Below are 25,000 nucleotides of genomic sequence, written 5' to 3'. Positions count from 1 at the left end.
GTTAGAGGAGGCAGGGTAGCTTAGTGGTTAGAGGAGGCAGGTAGCCTAGTGGTTAGAGGAGGCAGGTAGCCTAGTGGTTAGAGGAGGCAGGTAGCCTAGTGGTTAGAGGAGGCAGGTAGCCTAGTGGTTAGAGGGGGCAGGTAGCCCAGTGGTTAGAGGAGGCAGGTAGCCTAGTGGTTAGAGGAGGCAGGTAGCCTAGTGGTTAGAGGAGGCAGGTAGCCTAGTGGTTAGAGGAGGCAGGTAGCCTAGTGGTTAGAGGAGGCAGGTAGCCTAGTGGTTAGAGGAGGCAGGTAGCCTAGTGGTTAGAGGAGGCAGGTAGCCTAGTGGTTAGAGGAGGCAGGTAGCCTAGAGGTTAGAGAAGGCAGGAAGTCTAGAGGTTAGAGAAGGCAGGAAGTCTAGAGGTTAGAGAAGGCAGGAAGTCTAGAGGTTAGAGAAGGCAGGTAGCCTAGAGGTTAGAGAAGGCAGGTAGCCTAGTGGTTAGAGGAGGCAGGTAGCCTAGTGGTTAGAGGAGGCAGGTAGCCTAGTGGTTAGAGGAGGCAGGTAGCCTAGTGGTTAGAGGAGGCAGGTAGCCTAGTGGTTAGAGGAGGCAGGTAGCCTAGTGGTTAGAGGCGGCAGGTAGCCTAGTGGTTAGAGGCGGCAGGTAGCCTAGTGGTTAGAGGCAGGTAGCCTAGTGGTTAGAGGAGGCAGGTAGCCTAGAGGTTAGAGAAGGCAGGAAGCCTAGAGGTTAGAGAAGGCAGGTAGTCTAGTGGATAGAGGAGGCAGGTAGCCTAGTGGTTAGAGGAGGCAGGTAGCCTAGTGGTTAGAGGAGGCAGGTAGCCTAGTGGTGAGAGGAGGCAGGTAGCCTAGTGGTTAGAGGAGGCAGGTAGCCTAGTGGTTAGAGGAGGCAGGTAGCCTAGTGGTTAGAGGAGGCAGGTAGCCTAGTGGTTAGAGGAGGCAGGTAGCCTAGTGGTTAGCGGAGGCAGGTAGCCTAGTGGTTAGCGGAGGCAGGTAGCCTAGTGGTTAGCGGAGGCAGGTAGCCTAGTGGTGAGAGGAGGCAGGTAGCCTAGTGGTGAGAGGAGGCAGGTAGCCTAGTGGTTAGAGGAGGCAGGTAGCCTAGTGGTGAGAGCGTTGGACTAGTAACTGAAAGGTTGCTCGACCAAATCCCCAAGCTGACAAGGTAAAAATCTGTCGTTCAGCCCCTGAACAAGGCAGTTAACCCACTGTTCCCCTGAACAAGGCAGTTAACCCACTGTTCCCCTGAACAAGGCAGTTAACCCACTGTTCCCCTGAACAAGGCAGTTAACACACTGCTCCCCTGAACAAGGCAGTTAACCCACTGTTCCCCTGAACAAGGCAGTTAACCCACTGTTCCCCTGAACAAGGCAGTTAACCCACTGTTCCCCTGAACAAGGCAGTTAACCCACTGTTCCCCTGAACAAGGCAGTTAACCCACTGTTCCCCGGTAGACCGGCATTGTCAATAATAATCGAAGTTGCCCTGAAACGCTGATCCTAGGTCACTTTTAAAAATAAAAATAAATGTTTTTTATATTCTTATGGTTAAGATTAAGGTTTAAAAAAATGATGCTGTTGAACTCTAATAATTAGTAGTTGTTTCTACTCCACACACTGTTCAGATGTTAATCTGATGACTGAGGCCATTCTGTTGCTAACCATGTCTGTCTGTCTAGCCCTACCATGTAAAACGCGACCACAATGACCTGTTAACAGCTGCCCTCAGCCATGGCGCACACACACACACACACACACACACACACACACACACACACACACACACACACACACACACCAGGGTTTCCGTTGGCTGGTACATGCAGGCTTTAGGCAAAACATTTCAACAAAAGCTGATCAATACCATTCTTCCAAGACATATTGTCCCCAAGACAACAACAAAAATCCATGGCAAAAAGTGCTTTCTATCCTCTGGTGACCCACGCCAGTCTGCGCGTGTGACTCTGGTGACCCACGCCAGTCTGCGCGTGTGACTCTGGTGACCCACGCCAGTCTGCGCGTGTGACTGGTGACCCACGCCAGTCTGCGCGTGTGACTCTGGTGACCCACGCCAGTCTGCGTGTGACTCTGGTGGACCACGCCAGTCTGCGTGTGACTCTGGTGGACCACGCCAGTCTGCGTGTGACTCTGGTGGACCACGCCAGTCTGCGTGTGACTCTGGTGGACCACGCCAGTCTGCGTGTGACTCTGGTGGACCACGCCAGTCTGCGTGTGACTCTGGTGGACCACGCCAGTCTGCGTGTGACTCTGGTGGACCACGCCAGTCTGCGTGTGACTCTGGTGGACCACGCCAGTCTGCGTGTGACTCTGGTGGACCACGCCAGTCTGCGTGTGACTCTGGTGGACCACGCCAGTCTGCGTGTGACTCTGGTGGACCACGCCAGTCTGTGTGTGACTCTGGTGGACCACGCCAGTCTGTGTGTGACTCTGGTGGACCACGCCAGTCTGTGTGTGACTCTGGTGGACCACGCCAGTCTGTGTGTGACTCTGGTGGACCACGCCAGTCTGTGTGTGACTCTGGTGGACCACGCCAGTCTGTGTGTGACTCTGGTGGACCACGCCAGTCTGTGTGTGACTCTGGTGGACCACGCCAGTCTGTGTGTGACTCTGGTGGACCACGCCAGTCTGTGTGTGGACCACGAGTCTCTGTGTGGACCACGCCAGTCTGTGTGTGACTCTGGTGGACCACGCCAGTCTGTGTGTGACTCTGGTGGACCACGCCAGTCTGTGTGTGACTCTGGTGGACCACGCCAGTCTGTGTGTGACTCTGGTGGACCACGCCAGTCTGTGTGTGACTCTGGTGGACCACGCCAGTCTGTGTGTGACTCTGGTGGACCACGCCAGTCTGTGTGTGACTCTGGTGGACCACGCCAGTCTGTGTGTGACTCTGGTGGACCACGCCAGTCTGTGTGTGACTCTGGTGGACCACGCCAGTCTGTGTGTGACTCTGGTGGACCACGCCAGTCTGTGTGTGACTCTGGTGGACCACGCCAGTCTGTGTGTGACTCTGGTGGACCACGCCAGTCTGTGTGTGACTCTGGTGGACCACGCCAGTCTGTGTGTGACTCTGGTGGACCACGCCAGTCTGTGTGTGACTCTGGTGGACCACGCCAGTCTGTGTGTGACTCTGGTGGACCACGCCAGTCTGTGTGTGACTCTGGTGGACCACGCCAGTCTGTGTGTGACTCTGGTGGACCACGCCAGTCTGTGTGTGACTCTGGTGGACCACGCCAGTCTGTGTGTGACTCTGGTGGACCACGCCAGTCTGTGTGTGACTCTGGTGGACCACGCCAGTCTGTGTGTAACTCTGGTGGACCACGCCAGTCTGTGTGTAACTCTGGTGGACCACGCCAGTCTGTGTGTAACTCTGGTGGACCACGCCAGTCTGTGTGTAACTCTGGTGGACCACGCCAGTCTGTGTGTAACTCTGGTGTCCCACGCCAGTCTGTGTGTGACTCTGGTGGACCACACCAGTCTGTGTGCTCCAATGTAAAAAGTCAAGTGTCCGAATACCAAAACAAACAAACTTAAATATCACATTTACATAAGTATTCAGAACCTTTACTCAGTACTTTGTTGAAGCACCTTTGCCAGCAATTACAGCCACAATTATTTTGGGTATGACGTTACAAGCTTTGCACACCTGTATTTGGGGAGTTTCTCCCATTCTTCTCTGCAGATCCTCTCAAGCTCTGTCAGGTTGGATAGGGAGTGTCGCTGCACAGATATTTTCAGGTCTCTCCAGAGATGTTCAATCGGGTTCAAGTCCGGTCTCTGGCTGGGCCACTCAAGGACATTCAGAGGCTTTTTGTGATCAAGCTTTAACTTCCTGACTGATGTCTTGAGATGTTTCTTCAATATATCCACATACTTTTCTTTCTTCATGATGCCATCTATTTTGTGAAGTGCACCAGTCCCGCCTGCAGCAAAGCACCCCCACAACATGATGCTGCCACCCCCGTGCTTCACGGTTGGGATAGTGATCTTCGGCTTGCAAGCCTCCCCCTTTTCCTCCAAACATAACGATAGTCATAATGGTCATTATGGACATTTTTGTTTCATCAGACCAGAGGATATTTCTCCCAAAAAGTACAATCTTTGTCCCCATGTTCAGTTGCAAATCGTAGTCTGGCTTATTTATGGCGGTTTTTGAGCAGTGGCTTCTTCCTTGCTGAGCGGCCTTTCAGGTTATGTCGATATAGAACTTGTTTTACTGTGGATACAGATACTTTTGTACCGGTTTCCTCCAGGATCTTCACAAGGTCCTTTGCTGTCGTTCTGGGATTGATTTTCACTTCTTGCACCAAAGTACATTCATCTCTAGGAGACAAAACGCGTCTCCTTCCTGAGCGGTATGACGGCTGCGTGGTCCCATGGTGTTTATACTTGGTACTATTGTTTGTACCGATGAACGTGGTACCTTCAGGCGTTTGGAAATTGCTCTCAAGGATGGAACAGACTTGTGGAGATCTACAGAAAAAATTCTGAGGTCTTGGCTGATTCCGTTTGATTTCCCCATGACGCCAAGCAGAGGCACTGAGTTTAAAGATATGCCTTGAAATACATCCACAGGTACACCTCCAATTGACTCAAATGATGTCAATTAGCCTATCACAGAAGCTTCTAAAGTGTGAAATGATCCAAGCTGCTTAAAGGCACAGTCAACTTAGTGTATGTAAACTTCTGACCCACTGGAATTGTGATACAGTGAATTATAAGTGAAAGAATCTGTCTGTAAATAACTGTTGGCAAGATGACTTGTGTCATGCACAAAGTAAATGTCCAACAGACTTGCCAAAACTATAGTTTGTTAACTAGAAATTTGTGGAGTGGTTGAAAAACGAGTGTTAATGACTCCAACCTAAGTGCATGTATACTTCCGACTTCAAAAAAAAATAAAAAATGAAAACTCACATTCACATAATTAGTCAGACCCTTTAATCACTACTTTGTTGATACACCTTTGGCAGCGATTACATCCTTGAGTCTTCTTGGGTATGACATTACAAGCTTGGCACACCTGTATTTGGGGAGTTTCTCTCATTCTTCTCTGCAGATCCTCTCAAGCTCTGTCAGGTTGGATGGGGAGTGTCGCTGCACAGCTATTTTCAGGTCTCACCATAGGTGTTCGATCTGGTTCAAGTCCGGGCTCGGACTGGGCCACTTAAGGACATTCAGAAACTTGTTCCCGAAGCAACTCATGCATTGTCTTGGCTTTGTGCTAAGGGTCATTGTCCTGTTGGAAGGTGAACCTTCACTCCAGTCTGAGGTCCTGAGATCAACAATGTCTCTGTACTTTTCCCTGCTCATCTTTCCCTCAATCCCGAGTAATCTCCCTGCCTCTGAAAAACAATCCCACAGCATGATGCTGCCACCACCATGCTTCACCGTAGGGGTGGTGCCAGGTTTCCTCCAGACAGGACACTTGGCATTCTGGCCAAAGAATTCAGTCTATCTTGGTTCCATCAGACCAGAGAATCTCGTTTCATCAGGTCTGAGATGATCAATGGAAACAGAATTAACATGAGCTCAATTTCTAGTCTCATAGCAAAGGGTCTGAAGCGGAGTCTGAGGGTTAGGATAATGAAGTCAGGGGGTGGGATAATGAAGTCAGGGGGTTGGGATAATGAAGTCAGGGGGTGGGATAATGAAGTCAGGGGGTAAGGATAATGGATAATGAAGTCAGGGGTTGGGGGTTGGGATAATGAAGTCAGGGGGTTGGGATAATGAAGTCAGTGGGTTGGGATAATGAAGTCAGGGGGGGGGTAAGGATAATGGATAATGAAGTCAGGGGGTTGGGATAATGAAGTCAGGGGGTTGGGATAATGAAGTCAGGGGGTAAGGATAATGGATAATGAAGTCAGGGGGTTAGGATAATGAAGTCAGGGGGTTGGGATAATGAAGTCAGGGGTTGGGATAATGAAGTCAGGGGGTTAGGATAATGAAGTCAGGGGGTTGGGATAATGAGGTCAGGGGGTTAGGATAATGAAGTCAGGGGGTAAGGATAATGGATAATGAAGTCAGGGGGCTGGGATAATGAAGTCAGGGGTAAGGATAATGGATAATGAAGTCAGGGGTTGGGATAATGAAGTCAGGGGGTTAGGATAATGAAGTCAGGGGGTTGGGATAATGAAGTCAGGGGGTTGGGATAATGAAGTCAGGGGGTTGGGATAATGGACAATGAAGTCAGGGGTTAGGATAATGGATAATGAAGTCAGGGGTTAGGATAATGGATAATGAAGGCAAGGGGTTAGGATAATGAAGTCAGGGGTAATGATAATGGATAATGAAGTCCGGGGTTAGGATAATGAAGTCAGGGGGTTATGATAATGGATAATGAAGTCAGGGGGTAGGATAATGGATAATGAAGTCAGGGGGTTAGGATAATGAAGTCAGATGGTTGGGATAATGAAGTCAGAGGGTTAGGATAATGTCTGTTTGATTCTCATCTTGACCCAGGGAAATCCACTTTTCAATGACAAATCAAGACAGAGGGAAGTATCAGGTTTGGTTTCAGTTACCAAACATACAATATTGCACAAATCTCCTGTCTTGGTCACAGTACTAGAATACAGGGTTGACCACTGGACAACAGGGTTGACAACAACAGGGTTATAGACCACTGGACAACAGGGTTCGCAACAACAGGGTTATAGACCACTGGACAACAGGGTTGGCAACAACAGGGTTATAGACCACTGGACAACAGGGTTGACAACAACAGGGTTATAGACCACTGGACAACAGGGTTGACAACAACAGGGTTATAGACCACTGGACAACAGGGTTGACCGGGGCTATAGAACACTGGACAACATGGTTGACAACAACAGGGTTATAGACCACTGGACAACAGGGTTGACCGGGGCTATAGAACACTGGACAACATGGTTGACAACAACAGGGTTATAGACCACTGGACAACAGGGTTGACCGGGGCTATAGAACACTGGACAACATGGTTGACAACAACAGGGTTATAGACCACTGGACAACAGGGTTGACCGGGGCTATAGACAACTGGACAACAGGATTGACAACAACAGGGTTATAGACCACTGGACAACAGGGTTGACAACAACAGGGTTATAGACCACTGGACAACAGGGTTGACAACAACAGGGTTATAGACCACTGGACAACAGGGTTGACAACAACAGGGTTATAGACCACTGGACAACAGGATTGACAACAACAGGGTTATAGACCACTGGACAACAGGGTTGACAACAACAGGGTTATAGACCACTGGACAACAGGGTTGACAACAACAGGGTTATAGACCACTGGACAACAGGGTTGACAACAACAGGGTTATAGACCACTGGACAACAGGGTTGACCGGGGCTATAGACCACTGGACAACAGGGTTGACAACAACAGGGTTATAGACCACTGGACAACATGGTTGACCAGGTCTATAGACCACTGGACAACAGGGTTGACCAGGTCTATAGACCACTGGATAACAGGGTTGACCAGGTCTATAGACAACTGAATAACAGGGTTGACCAGGTCCATAGACCACTGGACAACAGGGTTGAAACTAGGCATAATTGACTCCAAGGGGAATAACCAAGGAAAGTCTTAGAACACAAAACTCACACAGAGAAAGAGAAAACGCCTTGATATGAGAAGTATTGCTTCAGTATTGATTAACCCATCAACTACAGATTTCACACTGGAAACAAATGAGTGATTTATTAAAAACCTCAGATGAAAAGCAACATCACCCTAGAAACGTGCAGCCATGCAGAATGACAGGAATTAAGATTAGTGGGCTGTGATTGGCTGATGCCAGGGGTTTTGTCGTGTCTCTTTTCACAGGAAGCAATTTAAACATGGCCAGGGGCACAGAGAGAGAGAGAGAGAGATAGAGATAGAGATAGAGAGAGCGAGAGAGTGGCAGAGAGACAGCGAGAGAGTGGCAGAGAGACAGCGAGAGAGTGGCAGAGAAAGAGCGAGAGTGGCAGAGAGAGAGCGAGAGAGTGGCAGAGAGAGGGCGAGAGAGAGTGGCAGAGAGAGCGAGAGAGAGTGGCAGAGAGAGCGAGAGAGGCAGAGAGAGACAGATGCAGAGAGAGACAGAGATGCAGAGAGAGACAGAGATGCAGAGAGAGACAGAGATGCAGAGAGAGACAGAGGCAGAAAGAGAGAGAGGCAGAAAGAGAGAGAGGCAGAAAGAGAGAGAGGCAGAAAGAGAGACAGAGAGAGTGTTCCAGAGAGAGTATCTACATAGGTGTTAGGAGGGCCATTATCAGCAACCATCACTCCTGTGTTCCAATGGCACGTTGTGTTAGCTAAAGCAAGTATATAATTTTAAAGGGCTAATTGATCATAATTGATCCTTTTACAATTATTTTAGCAAGAGAGGTCGACCGATTATGATTTTTCAACGCCGATACCGATTATTGGAGGACCCAAAAAAGCCGATACCGATTAATCGGCCGATTTAAAAAAAATGTATTTGGAATAATGACAATTACAACAATACTGAATGACACTTATTTTAACTTAATATAATACATCAATAAAATCAATTTAGCCTAAAATAAATAATGAAACATGTTCAATATGGTTTAAATAATGCAAAAACAAAGTGTTGGAGAAGAAAGTAAAAGTGCAATATGTGCCATGTAAGAAAGCTAACGTTTAAGTTCCTTGCTCAGAACATGAGAACATATGAAAGCTGGTGGTTCCTTTTAACATGAGTCTTCAATATTCCAAGGTAATATGTTTTAGGTTGTAGTTAATATAGTATTTATAGGACTATTTCCCTCTATACCATTTGTATTTCATATACCTTTGACTATTGGATGTTCTTATAGGCACTAAAGTATTGCCAGTGTAACAGTATAGCTTCCGTCCCTCTCCTCGCTCCTACCTGGGCTCGAACCAGGAACACATCGACAACAGCCACCCTCGAAACAGCGTTACCCATGCAGAGCAAGTGAAACAACTACTCCAAGTCTCAGAGCGAGTGACGTTTGAAACGCTATTAGCGCACACCCCACAAACTAGCTAGCCATTTCACATCGGTTACAACAGCCTAATCTTGGGAGTTGACAGGCTTGAAGTCATAAACAGCGCAATGCTTGAAGCACAGCGAAGAGCTGCTGGCAAAACGCACAAAAGTGCAGTTTGAATGAATGCTTACGAGCCTGCTGCTGCCTACCAACGCGCAGTCAGACTGCTCTATCAAATATCAAATCATAGACTTAATTATAACATAATAACACACAGAAATATGATCCGGTGCACAACTGAACAAGAGGACAAGTACATTAGAGTGTCTAGTTTGAGAAACAGACGCCTCACAAGTCCTCAACTGGCAGCTTCATTAATTAGTACCTGCAAAACACCCATCTCAACGTCAACAGTGAAGAGGCGACTCCGGGATGCTGGCCTTCTAGGCAGAGTTCCTCTGTCCAGTGTCTGTTCTTTTGCCCATCTTAATCTTTTCTTTTTATTGGCCAGTCTGAGATGTGGCTTTTTCTTTGCAACTCTGCCTAGAAGGCCAGCATCCTGGAGTCGCCTCCACACTTACTCAAGAGTTTTTATTTATTTTGACTATTTTCTCCATTGCAGAATAATAGTGACATCAAAACTATGAAATAACACATGGAATCATGTAGTAACCAAGAAAAGTGTTAAACAAATACAAATATTTTGTATATATTTGAGATTCTTCAAAGTAGCCACACTTTACCTTGATGACAGCTTCACACAATCTTGGCATTCTCTCAACAAGCTTCATGAGGTAGTCACCTGGAATGCATTTCAATTAACAGGTGTGCCTTGTTAAAAGTTCATTTGTGGAATTTCTTTCCATCTTAATATATGTTTTTTTAATGGTTTTATTTAACTTTTATTTAACTAGGCAAGCCAGTTAAAAAATGGTTATTTACAATGACGGCCTACCCCGGACGACGCTGGTCGATCACGGCCGGATGTGATGAGCCAATCAGTTGCGTTGTGACAATTTCGGGGGGTTATACAGAAGATAGCCCTATGTGGTTAAAACCCAAGGCCATATTATGGCAAGAACAGCTCAAATAAGCAAAGAGAAACGACAGTCCATCATTACTTTAAGACACAAAGGTCAGTCAATACAGAACATTTCAAGAACTTTGAAAGTTTCTTCAAGTTCAGTTGCAAAAACCATCAAGCACTATGATGAAACTGGCTCTCATGAGGACCGCCAAAGGAAAGGAAGACCCAGAGTTACCTCTGCTGCAGAGGAGAAGTTCATTAGAGTTAACTGTCTCTCATGAGGACCACCACAGGAAAGGAAGACCCAGAGTTACCTCTGCTGCAGGGGAGAAGTTCATTAGTGTTACCGGCCTCAGAAATTGCAGCCCAAATAAATGCTTCAGAGAGTTTAACAGACATCTGTACAGAGACTGCGTAAATGAAGCCTACATGGTCGAATTGCTGCAAAGAAACCACTACTAAAGGACACCAATAAGAAGAAGAGACTTGCTTGGGCCAATAAACACGAGCAATGGACATTAGATCGGTGGAAATCTGTCCTTTGGTCTGATTGGGTCCAATTTTCAGATTTTTGGTTCGAACCGCCGTGTCTTTGAGAGACACGGTATTGTTGGACGGATGATCTCTGCATGAGATCACCGTGAAGCATGGAGGAGGTGGTTTTATGGTGTGGGGGTGCGTTGCTGGTGACACAGTCTGTGATTTATTTAGAATTCAAGGCACACTAAACCAGCATGGCTACCACAGCATTCTGCAGCGATACTCCATCCCATCTGGTTTGGGCAAAGTGGGACTATCCATTTGTTTTTCAACAGGACAATGACCCAACATACCTCCAGGGTGTGTAAGGGCTATTTGACCAAGCAGGAGAGTGATGGAGTTCTGCATCAGATGAAATGGCCTCCACAATCACCCGACTTCAACCTAATTGAGATGGTTTGGGATGAGTTGGACCGCAGAGTGAAGGAAAAGCAGCCAACAAGTGCTCAGCATATGTGGATACTCCTTCAAGACTGTTGGAAAAGCATTCCAGGTGAAGCTGGTTGAGAGAATGCCAAGAGTGTGCAAAGCTGTCATCAAGGCAAAGGGTGACTATTTGAAGAATCTGAAATATAAAATATATTTTGATTTGTCAAATACTTATGTTACTACATGATTCCATATGTGTTATTTCATAGTGTTGATGTCTTCACTATTATTCTACAATGTAGAATATAGTACAAATAAATAAAAATAAAAAACCCTTGAATGAGTAGGTGTTCGAAAACTTTTGACCGGTAGTGTATGTACTGCAATACAAGAGGTTACTCACACAATACATGTATGTACTGCAATACAAGATGCTACTCACACAGTACATTTATTATTATTTTTTAATTTTACCTTTATTTAACACGGCAAGTCAGTTAAGAACAAATTCTTATTTTCAATGACGGCTTAGGAACAGTGGGTTAACTGCCTTGTTCAGGAGCAGAATGACAGATTTGTACCTTGTCAGCTGGGGGGTTTGAACTTGCAACCTTCTGGTTACTAGTCCAATGCTCTAAGCACTAGGCTACCCTGCCGCCCCAATACAAGATGCTACTCACACAGTACATCTATGTATTACAAGAAGAGACCAAAGTCTTACCTCTCCCTGGAAACTCTTGAGCAGGAGAGCCACCTGTTTTCTTACATCCTGAAAGACATAGAAGAAACCATTTAGAATGGATCGTATCCCAGAGTCACGGAGTACACTGACAAACACACAGTACTCATCTATACTGTTGTTTTACATCATATAGTTTAACACACACCTGGCATGAGCCTGTTTGACCACATCAGCCCTGTCCATAGCACATGTTTCACATCGAAAGCAACCTCTCCCCCACAGTCCCATTGCATGGCATTAGAGCATGAGTCAGTGATTTCTGATTAGATACCTAGTGAAGTGTGTATCTCTGAGAACATGCAAATCCGCACACTGTCAGTTAGCTAGACTAAAGCCCTGTACAGATGCAGTGGAGCATGCAATACACTACAATACACTACACCACAGCACAGCACACTACAGCACACTACAGCACACTACACTACACCACAGCACACTACACTACACCACAGCACACTACACCACAGCACACCACAATACACTACACCACAGCACACTACACCACAGCACACTACAGCACAGCACACTACAGCACAGCACACTACAGCACACTACACCACAGCACACTACACCACAGCACACTACACCACAGCACAGCACACTACACCACAGTACAGTATACCACAGCACACTACACCACAGCACACTACACCACAGCACACTACAGCACACTACACCACAGTACACTACACCACAGCACACTACACCACAGCACACTACACCACAGCACACTACACCACAGCACACTACACCACAGCACACTACACTACACCACAGCACACTACACTACAGCACACTACACCACAGCACACTACACCACAGCACACTACACCACAGCACACTACACCACAGCACACTACACCACAGCACACTACACCACAGCACACTACAATACACCACAGCACACTACAATACACCACAGCACACTACAATACACCACAGCACACTACAATACACCACAGCACACTACAATACACCACAGCACACTACAATACACCACAGCACACTACACCACAGCACACTACACCACAGCACACTACACCACAGCACACTACACCACAGCACACTACACCACAGCACACTACACCACAGCACACTAAAGTACACTACAGCACACTACACCACAGCACACCAGACTACAGTACAGCACACTACAATACACTAAAGTACACTACATTACAGCACACCAGACTACAGTACAGCACACTACAATACACTAAAGTACACCACATTACAGCACACCAGACTACAGTACAGCACACTACAATACACTAAAGTACACCACATTACAGCACACCAGACTACAGTACAGCACACTACAATACACTAAAGTACACTACATTACAGCACACCAGACTACAGTACAGCACACTACAATACACTAAAGTACACTACATTACAGCACACCAGACTACAGTACAGCACACTACAATACACTAAAGTACACCACATTACAGCACACCAGACTACAGTACAGCACACTACAATACACTAAAGTACATTACAGCACACCAGACTACAGTACAGCACACTACAATACACTTAAGTACACCACATTACAGCACACCAGACTACAGTACAGCACACTACAATACACTTAAGTACACCACATTACAGCACACCAGACTACAGTACAGCACACTACAATACACTAAAGTACACTACATTACAGCACACCAGACTACAGTACAGCACACTACAATACACTAAAGTACACCACATTACAGCACACCAGACTACAGTACAGCACACTACAATACACTAAAGTACACTACATTACAGCACACCAGACTACAGTACAGCACACTACAATACACTAAAGTACACTACATTACAGCACACCAGACTACAGTACAGCACACTACAATACACTAAAGTACACTACATTACAGCACACCAGACTACAGTACAGCACACTACAATACACTAAAGTACATTACAGCACACCAGACTACAGTACAGCACACTACAATACACTTAAGTACACCACATTACAGCACACCAGACTACAGTACAGCACACTACAATACACTAAAGTACACTACATTACAGCACACCAGACTACAGTACAGCACACTACAATACACTAAAGTACACCACATTACAGCACACCAGACTACAGTACAGCACACTACAATACACTAAAGTACACTACATTACAGCACACCAGACTACAGTACAGCACACTACAATACACTAAAGTACACTACATTACAGCACACCAGACTACAGTACAGCACACTACAATACACTAAAGTACACTACATTACAGCACACCAGACTACAGTACAGCACACTACAATACACTAAAGCACACTACATTACAGCACACCAGACTACAGTACAGCACACTACAATACACTAAAGTACACTACATTACAGCACACCAGACTACAGTACAGCACACTACAATACACTAAAGTACACTACATTACAGCACACTACAGCACAATAAACCATCCTGTACAGATGGGTCTACCTGTAAGGCTCCTGGCTAAAGATAGACACACTTTAGATCAGGAACACATGATGATACTAACTATCACAGTGGTGTGTGTGTGTGTGTGTGTGTGTGTGTGTGTGTGTGTGTGTGTGTGTGTGTGTGTGTGTGTGTGTGTGTGTACACTTATTTGACTGCCCCTGCTTAGGTAAGGACCTGTATCCACCACGCTTAATTAGCTACAATCTTATTAATTTATGATCTAAAAGTCAAAACGGATTCTAGATCAGCAATTCTACTTGAAGATGTTTTGTTGGGTGACGGGCTCTAGATAGTCACCCCCGTCCTGCTTCCCCCAGCCACACCCCCAGTTCTGTGAAAGACTCTGAGCAGCTTGAGTGCCCTAAGTTTCCACTAAACCCATTTTTTAAATGATATAAAAAAAAGCCTGTTTCTAATTTGGCTGAACAGACTAATTAGTTATTTACAACTAGCAGGAAGCACGCTGAAGGTCTACACATGGGAAAGACCTGATGTGCATCACTATAGACTGTTTATCATGCACGTGTGTGTATGCCAGAGCCTCTGTGTTAAACAGCTCCTCGGTCAACAGGGTCGACACAGTAAGATGGATGGCTGACATGTGCATCACGCCTCCCTCAGTCATCTGGAATTTCCCCTCCCTGGTCCGTCTGGTTGTCTGTCGGTCTATTCGGCTGGGAGGATGACGAAGTGGTCCCGACCGACACTCATCGAAGGTCTTTCTACCCTGTCGTCAAGGGATTTTGGAGGAGGGGGTTAACTGCTTCCTGGAGCGTCTCGGCTCACTCCCTTAAAATGCATATATTCAATACCAGCCACAGAACACTGCAATTGGGCCATGGTTGCAACGTCATCGTTGCTTCGACTGCATTGTGGCATTACGGTGTCGGGGCTCTCAGTAAAAGACGAAAACTCAAATGTATTATTCACACATTAGATGAATTATAACACACTTCTTCCTGTCTTCCTGAATCAACATTACCAGAAACACTCTGCACAGTCCATGAAGAGTACAGCTCAGTAAAGTACTGAGGTGGTCTCCTGCTGGCTGAATAATGAAGCAGACAGACTCATCTGGACGAGTCCAATCTGTCCTGATGTGGACGAGTCCAACCTGGTCTGATGTGGACGAGTCCAACCTGGTCTGATTGTGGACGAGTCCAACCTGGTCTGATTGTGGACGAGTCCAACCTGGTCTGATTGTGGACGAGTCCAACCTGGTCTGATTGTGGACGAGTCCAACCTGGTCTGATTGTGGACGAGTCCAACCTGGTCTGATTGTGGACGAGTCCAACCTGGTCTGATTGTGGACGAGTCCAACCTGGTCTGATTGTGGACGAGTCCAACCTGGTCTGATTGTGGACGAGTCCAACCTGGTCTGATTGTGGACGAGTCCAACCTGGTCTGATTGTGGACGAGTCCAACCTGGTCTGATTGTGGACGAGTCCAACCTGGTCTGATTGTGGACGAGTCCAACCTGGTCTGATTGTGGACGAGTCCAACCTGGTCTGATTGTGGACGAGTCCAACCTGGTCTGATTGTGGACGAGTCCAACCTGGTCTGATTGTGGACGAGTCCAACCTGGTCTGATTGTGGACGAGTCCAACCTGGTCTGATTGTGGACGAGTCCAACCTGGTCTGATTGTGGACGAGTCCAACCTGGTCTGATTGTGGACGAGTCCAACCTGGTCTGATTGTGGACGAGTCCAACCTGGTCTGATTGTGGACGAGTCCAACCTGGTCTGATTGTGGACGAGTCCAACCTGGTCTGATTGTGGACGAGTCCAACCTGGTCTGATTGTGGACGAGTCCAACCTGGTCTGATTGTGGACGAGTCCAACCTGGTCTGATTGTGGACGAGTCCAACCTGGTCTGATGTGGGCGAGTCCAACCTGGTCTGATGTGGACGAGTCCAACCTGTCCTGATGTGGACGAGTCCAACCTGTCCTGATGTGGACGAGTCCAACCTGTCCTGATGTGGACGAGTCCAACCTGTCCTGATGTGGACGAGTCCAACCTGTCCTGATGTGGACGAGTCCAACCTGTCCTGATGTGGACGAGTCCAACCTGTCCTGATGTGGACGAGTCCAACCTGTCCTGATGTGGACGAGTCCAACCTGTCCTGATGTGGACGAGTCCAACCTGTCCTGATGTGGACGAGTCCAACCTGGTCTGATGTGGACGAGTCTAACCTGGTCTGATGTGGACGAGTCCAACCTGGTCTGATGTGGACGAGTCCAACCTGGTCTGATGTGGGCGAGTCTAATTTAGTCTGAAGTCATCTGATCTCTAGGCTCTTTAGGCTGGCTATTCAAAGCTGGTCCATGGTAGGATCCTTTGTAGCTCAAGTTGGCTGGATGTCCTTGGACCATTCTTGATACCAGTGGCAGTCGGTGCCATTTAAGATGAGGGAGGATGATTTCAAAACAAAAAAAAACAAAAAAAATATATATATATAAATATAATATATATATATAAATATAAATATATATATTATCAGCATGGCCTATATTACAAAATATTGGATGACTGTGATTCATATTCCTTTTACCCAGCTCAATGTAACATCGATAGGTTTAGGCAACTACATGATACTTGAATTTTTCGTGTACCCATCACCAGGTTGCTACAACCTACAGTGGCCTATGAATAAAAGTTTTCAACGTAGGTGCACAGTTCGAGAGAACCACACAGTACAGTGTACAGTCAGAAAGCAGTATAGCAGTTACACCGACGGGCCCAGTGGCAGTAAATTAATAAGACCAATAGCTTACCTTGACTTGGAAGAGTCCCAGTGTTGGGTAGCCATAGCCAGCTAGCTAACATAGCATCCCTCTCTGTTGGGTAGCCATAGCCAGCTAGATAACATAGCATCCCTCTCTGTTGGGTAGCCATAGCCAGCTAGCTAACATATCATCCTTCTCTGTTGGGTAGCCATAGCCAGCTAGATAACATAACATCCCCCTCTGTTGGGTAGCCATAGCCAGCTAGCTAACATAACATCCCCCTCTGTTGGGTAGCCATAGCCAGCTAGCTAACATAACATCCCCCTCTGTTGGGTAGCCATAGCCAGCTAGCTAACATAGCATCCTTCTCTGTTGGGTAGCCATAGCCAGCTAGCTAACATAACATCCCCTTCTGTTGAGTAGCCATAGCCAGCTAGATAACATAACATCCCCCTCTGTTGGATAGCCATAGCCAGCTAGCTAACATAACATCCCCCTCTGTTGGGTAGCCATAGCCAGCTAGCTAACATAGCATCCCTCTCTGTTGGGTAGCCATAGCCAGCTAGCTAACATATCATCCTTCTCTGTTGGGTAGCCATAGCCAGCTAGCTAACATAACATCCCTCTCTTTTGGGTAGCCATAGCCAGCTAGCTAACATAGCATCCTTCTCTGTTGGGTAGCCATAGCCAGCTAGATAACATAGCATCCCTCTCTGTTGGGTAGCCATAGCCAGCTAGCTAACATATCATCCTTCTCTGTTGGGTAGCCATAGCCAGCTAGCTAACATAACATCCCTCTCTTTTGGGTAGCCATAGCCAGCTAGATAACATCCCCCTCTGTTGGGTAGCCATAGCCAGCTAGCTAACATATCATCCCTCTCTGGTGGGTAGCCATAGCCAGCTAGCTAACATATCATCCCTCTCTGTTGGGTAGCCATAGCCAGCTAGCTAACATAACATCCCCCTCTGTTGGGTAGATACTTTGCTAAATCCTGTTAGACGCTAATGCTAATTGCTAAGTTAGCTGTCTAGATAGCAAAAAATTTTACTGCTACACAGCCTGATACCAGTGATGGTGTAGGTCTAAATCAGCAGGTTGTTTGTGCAACGGTATCTTCTAAATCAAAGAGGAACAGGCGAAGAATGAATTTGTTGGCTACATGTTGAAACATGCCAAATATTATAGGCTCTCCTAGGAAACACTGACCAACACTTTGGTTCCTACCCTGCCACAATAACTCCTCCCTGGCATTTTCATTTGTTGTCATGTCAAACACTGTATTCAAAGTGCCCACTACTATATTCTAACTATGGAATTAGAATAAACATTCTACTTCCATGATTCCAACAGTTCACCCAAGTGTTTTGCTTTAAATCACAAGTCAAATTGGTATTACAACATTTTGTTAAAAATAAGGCCTAAATTGTTTAACCATATCGTGCAGCCATACATGGTAGTGTGGAATTCTCAACTGAGTGCAAGAAATTGCAGGAAATTATTTTGGTTGAATATAAAACAAATAAAAATGAATTAAGACCCATAGAAATCACCCAGGGCCACGTACTGCTCATAAAGCTCATTTTGAACATGTATTATTCAAAAACATAAAATAACATCAATTTTGAAAAATACCTTGATACTATATTATGGCCATATTACCCAGCCCTAGTTATTTGAGAGGACTTCAGAGCCTCCTCATCTCCTCTCTGGGAGGATCGTGTCACTTTCCTACCAGGGTCAGACTCCTCTCCCTTCCTCCGGCCCCCACCGCCTACATACCACAGACCACACAGATGCCCAAAGAACACAGGCTTGTTACTGTGAGGAATACATGCATGCGTGCGCGTGTCTGTCTGACTGTCTGTCTCCCTGCGTTTTTATGCTTGTAGCTATTGTGTGGTCCCCCTGTCTATTTCTGACTTGAATCAGTGTGTACTGGGTGTTCCTGTGCTCCTTTGTTCGGTGTGTGTGTGTGTGTGTGTTGCTCTGTGTGTGACATAAGTTAATAATAGGAAGGAGGGGACATGAGGTGGGGGGGTGAAGAGACACCCGTCTCTCCAGTCCTCACAGACACAGCCCCATCCTATCCTAGCATATAGAAATATATAGTCCTACATCATTCACGTCATTATGAATTCTTCATTAGTGTGACACTCCCGATAACAACAACCATCCTTTGTTTCCAGTCTGTGTTTGATCAGTTAAGTTGCCTTGGAAACACACACACAGAGAGACAATTCCCAGGGGCGTCGCCGGGAGAAACGAGACTAACATAATTCCCTCATGATTCCACACAGCAGGAATGTCACATAACACACTCAACACGGAAACAAATAGGTCATACAATCCAGACGACTGGGGGACATTTCTGTTCGTCTCTTCCCCGCGTTTGGAAAAAGGAAGCACTATTTTGGGAACTTTTGCAGGGCTATATTTCCCCGTCGCCCCCGGCGATATTCACATTAAAAGCATGTCCAACGGGGCGATGTTGAAAGCAGCAAGAGAACAAAGACGCAACTGATGAGTATCGTTTCAGCAACATTAAACGTTATTTAAAAATACACCCCACAACCATTTTCACATTTTTTTATAGCCACTGCAGTAAATAAAACCTAATAAAATGTTTGTGAATAACGGCGATTCAGGCAACATTTTTATAGCAATATAGAGTAGGGAAAGCAGCTGAGGGTTTGAACAAATAATAGTCACTGCAGTAAATGAAACCTAATAAAAAACATCCGTCTACTCCAGGAACAGTGTGCCAGAGCCAACCAGAGCTACAGGGGGCCTATATGCAAATAAGCCATTTGTCACACGGGCCACCCATCATTCACTATGAACTGGACTGTGTTTACAGGCAGTAGGGCCACCCATCATTCACTATGAATTGGACTGTGTTTCCAGGAAGTTGGGCCTGTCATCATTCACTATGAACTGGACTGTGTGTTTACAGGCAGTAGGGCCTGTCATCATTCACTATGAATTGGACTGTGTTTCCAGGAAGTTGGGCCTGTCATCATTCACTATGAACTGGACTGTGTTTACAGGCAGTAGGGCCTGTTATCATTCACTATGAATTGGACTGTGTTTACAGGCAGTAGGGCCTGTTATCATTCACTATGAACTGGACTGTGTTTACAGGCAGTAGGGCCTGTTATCATTCACTATGAACTGGACTGTGTGTTTACAGGCAGTAGGGCCTGTCATCATTCACTATGAACTGGACTGTGTGTTTACAGGCAGTAGGGCCTGTTATCACTCACTATGAACTGGACTGTGTTTACAGGCAGTAGGGCCTGTTATCATTCACTATGAACTGGACTGTGTGTTTACAGGAAGTTGGGCCTGTCATCATTCACTATGAACTGGACTGTGTTTACAGGCAGTAGGGCCTGTTATCATTCACTATGAACTGGACTGTGTGTTTACAGGCAGTAGGGCCTGTCATCACTCACTATGAACTGGACTGTGTGTTTCCAGGCAGTAGGGCCTGTCATCATTCACTATGAACTGGACTGTGTGTTTACAGGCAGTAGGGCCTGTCATCACTCACTATGAACTGGACTGTGTGTACTGGACTGTGTGTTTACAGGCAGTAGGGCCTGTCATCATTCACTATGAACTGGACTGTGTGTTTACAGGCAGTAGGGCCTGTCATCATTCACTATGAACTGGACTGTGTGTTTCCAGGCAGTAGGGCCTGTCATCATTCACTTTGAACTGGACTGTGTGTTTACAGGCAGTAGGACCTGTCATCACTCACTCTGAACTGGACTGTGTGTTTACAGGCAGTAAGGCCTGTTATCACTCACTATGAACTGGACTGTGTGTTTACAGGCAGTAGGACCTGTCATCATTCACTATGAACTGGACTGTATGTTTACAGGCAGTAGGGCCTGTCATCATTCACTATGAACTGGACTGTGTTTACAGGCAGTAGGGCCTGTTATCATTCACTATGAACTGGAATGTGTGTACTGGACTGTGTGTTTACAGGCAGTAGGGCCTGTTATCATTCACTTTGAACTGGACTGTGTGTTTACAGGCAGTAGGGCCTGTTATCATTCACTATGAACTGGACTGTGTGTACTGGACTGTGTGTTTACAGGCAGTAGGGCCTGTCATCATTCACTATGAACTGGACTGTGTTTCCAGGCAGTAGGGCCTGTTATCATTCACTATGAACTGGACTGTGTTTACAGGCAGTAGGGCCTGTTATCATTCACTATGAACTGGACTGTGTGTTTACAGGCAGTAGGGCCTGTCATCATTCACTTTGAACTGGACTGTGTTTACAGGCAGTAGGGCCTGTCATCATTCACTATGAACTGGACTGTGTGTTTACAGGCAGTAGGGCCTGTTATCATTCACTATGAACTGGACTGTGTGTTTACAGGCAGTAGGGCCTGTCATCATTCACTTTGAACTGGACTGTGTTTACAGGCAGTAGGGCCTGTCATCATTCACTATGAACTGGACTGTGTTTACAGGCAGTAGGGCCTGTCATCATTCACTATGAACTGGACTGTGTGTTTACAGGCAGTAGGGCCTGTCATCATTCACTTTGAACTGGACTGTGTTTACAGGCAGTAGGGCCTGTCATCATTCACTATGAACTGGACTGTGTTTACAGGCAGTAGGGCCTGTCATCATTCACTATGAACTGGACTGTGTTTACAGGCAGTAGGGCCTGTCATCACTCACTATGAACTGGACTGTGTGTACTGGACTGTGTGTTTACAGGCAGTAGGGCCTGTTATCACTCACTCTGAACTGGACTGTGTTTACAGGCAGTAGGGCCTGTCATCATTCACTATGAACTGGACTGTGTTTACAGGCAGTAGGGCCTGTCATCATTCACTTTGAACTGGACTGTGTGTTTACAGGCAGTAGGGCCTGTTATCATTCACTTTGAACTGGACTGTGTGTTTACAGGTAGTAGGGCCTGTTATCATTCACTTTGAACTGGACTGTGTGTTTACAGGCAGTAGGGCCTGTTATCATTCACTATGAACTGGACTGTGTGTTTACAGGCAGTAGGGCCTGTTATCATTCACTTTGAACTGGACTGTGTGTTTACAGGCAGTAGGGCCTGTTATCATTCACTTTGAACTGGACTGTGTGTTTACAGGCAGTAGGGCCTGTTATCATTCACTATGAACTGGACTGTGTGTTTACAGGCAGTAGGGCCTGTTATCATTCACTATGAACTGGACTGTATGTTTACAGGCAGTAGGGCCTGTCATCATTCACTTTGAACTGGACTGTGTGTTTACAGGCAGTAGGGCCTGTTATCATTCACTATGAACTGGACTGTGTGTTTACAGGCAGTAGGGCCTGTTATCATTCACTATGAACTGGACTGTATGTTTACAGGCAGTAGGGCCTGTCATCATTCACTTTGAACTGGACTGTGTTTACAGGCAGTAGGGCCTGTTATCATTCACTATGAACTGGACTGTGTGTTTACAGGCAGTAGGGCCTGTCATCATTCACTATGAAATGGACTGTGTTTACAGGAAGTAGGGCCTGTCATCACTCACTATGAACTGGACTGTGTGTTTACAGGCAGTAGGGCCTGTTATCATTCACTATGAACTGGACTGTGTGTTTACAGGAAGTAGGGCCTGTTATCATTCACTATGAACTGGACTGTGTGTTTACAGGCAGTAGGGCCTGTCATCATTCACTATGTACTGGACTGTGTGTTTACAGGAAGTAGGGCCTGTTATCATTCACTATGAACTGGACTGTGTTTACAGGAAGTAGGGCCTGTTATCATTCACTATGAACTGGACTGTGTGTTTACAGGCAGTAGGGCCTGTCATCATTCACTATGAACTGGACTGTGTTTACAGGAAGTAGGGCCTGTCATCACTCACTATGAACTGGACTGTGTGTTTACAGGCAGTAGGGCCTGTCATCACTCACTATGAACTGGACTGTGTGTACTGGACTGTGTGTTTACAGGCAGTAGGGCCTGTCATCACTCACTCTGAACTGGACTGTGTGTTTACAGGCAGTAGGGCCTGTTATCACTCACTATGAACTGGACTGTGTGTTTACAGGCAGTAGGGCCTGTTATCACTCACTATGAACTGGACTGTGTGTTTACAAGCAGTAGGACCTGTCATCATTCACTATGAACTGGACTGTATGTTTACAGGCAGTAGGGCCTGTCATCATTCACTATGAACTGGACTGTGTTTACAGGCAGTAGGGCCTGTTATCACTCACTCTGAACTGGACTGTGTTTCCAGGCAGTAGGGCCTGTTATCATTCACTATGAACTGGACTGTATGTTTACAGGCAGTAGGGCCTGTTATCATTCACTATGAACTGGACTGTGTGTACTGGACTGTGTGTTTACAGGCAGTAGGGCCTGTTATCACTCACTCTGAACTGGACTGTGTTTCCAGGCAGTAGGGCCTGTTATCATTCACTATGAACTGGACTGTATGTTTACAGGCAGTAGGGCCTGTCATCATTCACTATGAACTGGACTGTGTGTACTGGACTGTGTGTTTACAGGCAGTAGGGCCTGTCATCATTCACTATGAACTGGACTGTGTGTTTACAGGCAGTAGGGCCTGTTATCATTCACTATGAACTGGACTGTGTGTTTACAGGCAGTAGGGCCTGTCATCATTCACTATGAACTGGACTGTGTTTACAGGAAGTAGGGCCTGTCATCACTCACTATGAACTGGACTGTGTGTTTACAGGCAGTAGGGCCTGTTATCATTCACTATGAACTGGACTGTGTGTTTACAGGAAGTAGGGCCTGTTATCATTCACTATGAACTGGACTGTGTGTTTACAGGCAGTAGGGCCTGTCATTATTCACTATGTACTGGACTGTGTGTTTACAGGCAGTAGGGCCTGTCATCATTCACTATGAACTGGACTGTGTGTTTACAGGCAGTAGGGCCTGTCATCATTCACTATGAACTGGACTGTGTTTACAGGAAGTAGGGCCTGTCATCACTCACTATGAACTGGACTGTGTGTTTACAGGCAGTAGGGCCTGTTATCATTCACTATGAACTGGACTGTGTGTTTACAGGCAGTAGGGCCTGTCATCATTCACTATGAACTGGACTGTGTTTACAGGCAGTAGGGCCTGTCATCATTCACTTTGAACTGGACTGTGTGTTTACAGGCAGTAGGGCCTGTCATCATTCACTATGAACTGGACTGTGTTTACAGGCAGTAGGGCCTGTCATCATTCACTTTGAACTGGACTGTGTGTTTACAGGCAGTAGGGCCTGTCATCATTCACTATGAACTGGACTGTGTTTACAGGAAGTAGGGCCTGTCATCATTCACTTTGAACTGGACTGTGTTTCCAGGCAGTAGGGCCTGTTATCATTCACTATGAACTGGACTGTGTGTTTACAGGCAGTAGGGCCTGTCATCATTCACTATGTACTGGACTGTGTGTTTACAGGAAGTAGGGCCTGTTATCATTCACTATGAACTGGACTGTGTTTACAGGAAGTAGGGCCTGTTATCATTCACTATGAACTGGACTGTGTGTTTACAGGCAGTAGGGCCTGTCATCATTCACTATGAACTGGACTGTGTTTACAGGAAGTAGGGCCTGTCATCACTCACTATGAACTGGACTGTGTGTTTACAGGCAGTAGGGCCTGTTATCATTCACTATGAACTGGACTGTGTGTTTACAGGCAGTAGGGCCTGTCATCATTCACTATGAACTGGACTGTGTTTACAGGCAGTAGGGCCTGTCATCATTCACTTTGAACTGGACTGTGTGTTTACAGGCAGTAGGGCCTGTCATCATTCACTATGAACTGGACTGTGTTTACAGGCAGTAGGGCCTGTCATCATTCACTTTGAACTGGACTGTGTGTTTACAGGCAGTAGGGCCTGTCATCATTCACTATGAACTGGACTGTGTTTACAGGAAGTAGGGCCTGTCATCATTCACTTTGAACTGGACTGTGTTTCCAGGCAGTAGGGCCTGTTATCATTCACTATGAACTGGACTGTGTTTCCAGGCAGTAGGGCCTGTCATCATTCACTTTGAACTGGACTGTGTTTACAGGCATTAGGGCCTGTCATCATTCACTATGAACTGGACTGTGTTTCCAGGCAGTAGGGCCTGTTATCATT

The 25,000-nt window shown here is 46.3% G+C and overlaps 1 protein-coding gene across 1 annotated transcript in view; it reads right to left on the bottom strand.

Annotated features, from left to right (window-relative positions):
* cux1b (cut-like homeobox 1b) overlaps positions 1–25,000 on the bottom strand; it is a 176,638-nt gene that overhangs the window by 109,096 nt on the left and 42,542 nt on the right. The window contains exon 3 of the mRNA XM_064985583.1: positions 11,632–11,679. Within this exon, the coding sequence (XP_064841655.1) occupies positions 11,632–11,679 (48 nt within the window). The remainder of the gene's footprint in view (positions 1–11,631; positions 11,680–25,000) is intronic.

The sequence above is a fragment of the Oncorhynchus masou genome, chromosome 13, assembly GCF_036934945.1.
Source record: "Oncorhynchus masou masou isolate Uvic2021 chromosome 13, UVic_Omas_1.1, whole genome shotgun sequence".
Lineage (NCBI taxonomy): Eukaryota > Metazoa > Chordata > Actinopteri > Salmoniformes > Salmonidae > Oncorhynchus > Oncorhynchus masou.
This window is presented reverse-complemented; position numbering and strand designations above follow the sequence as displayed.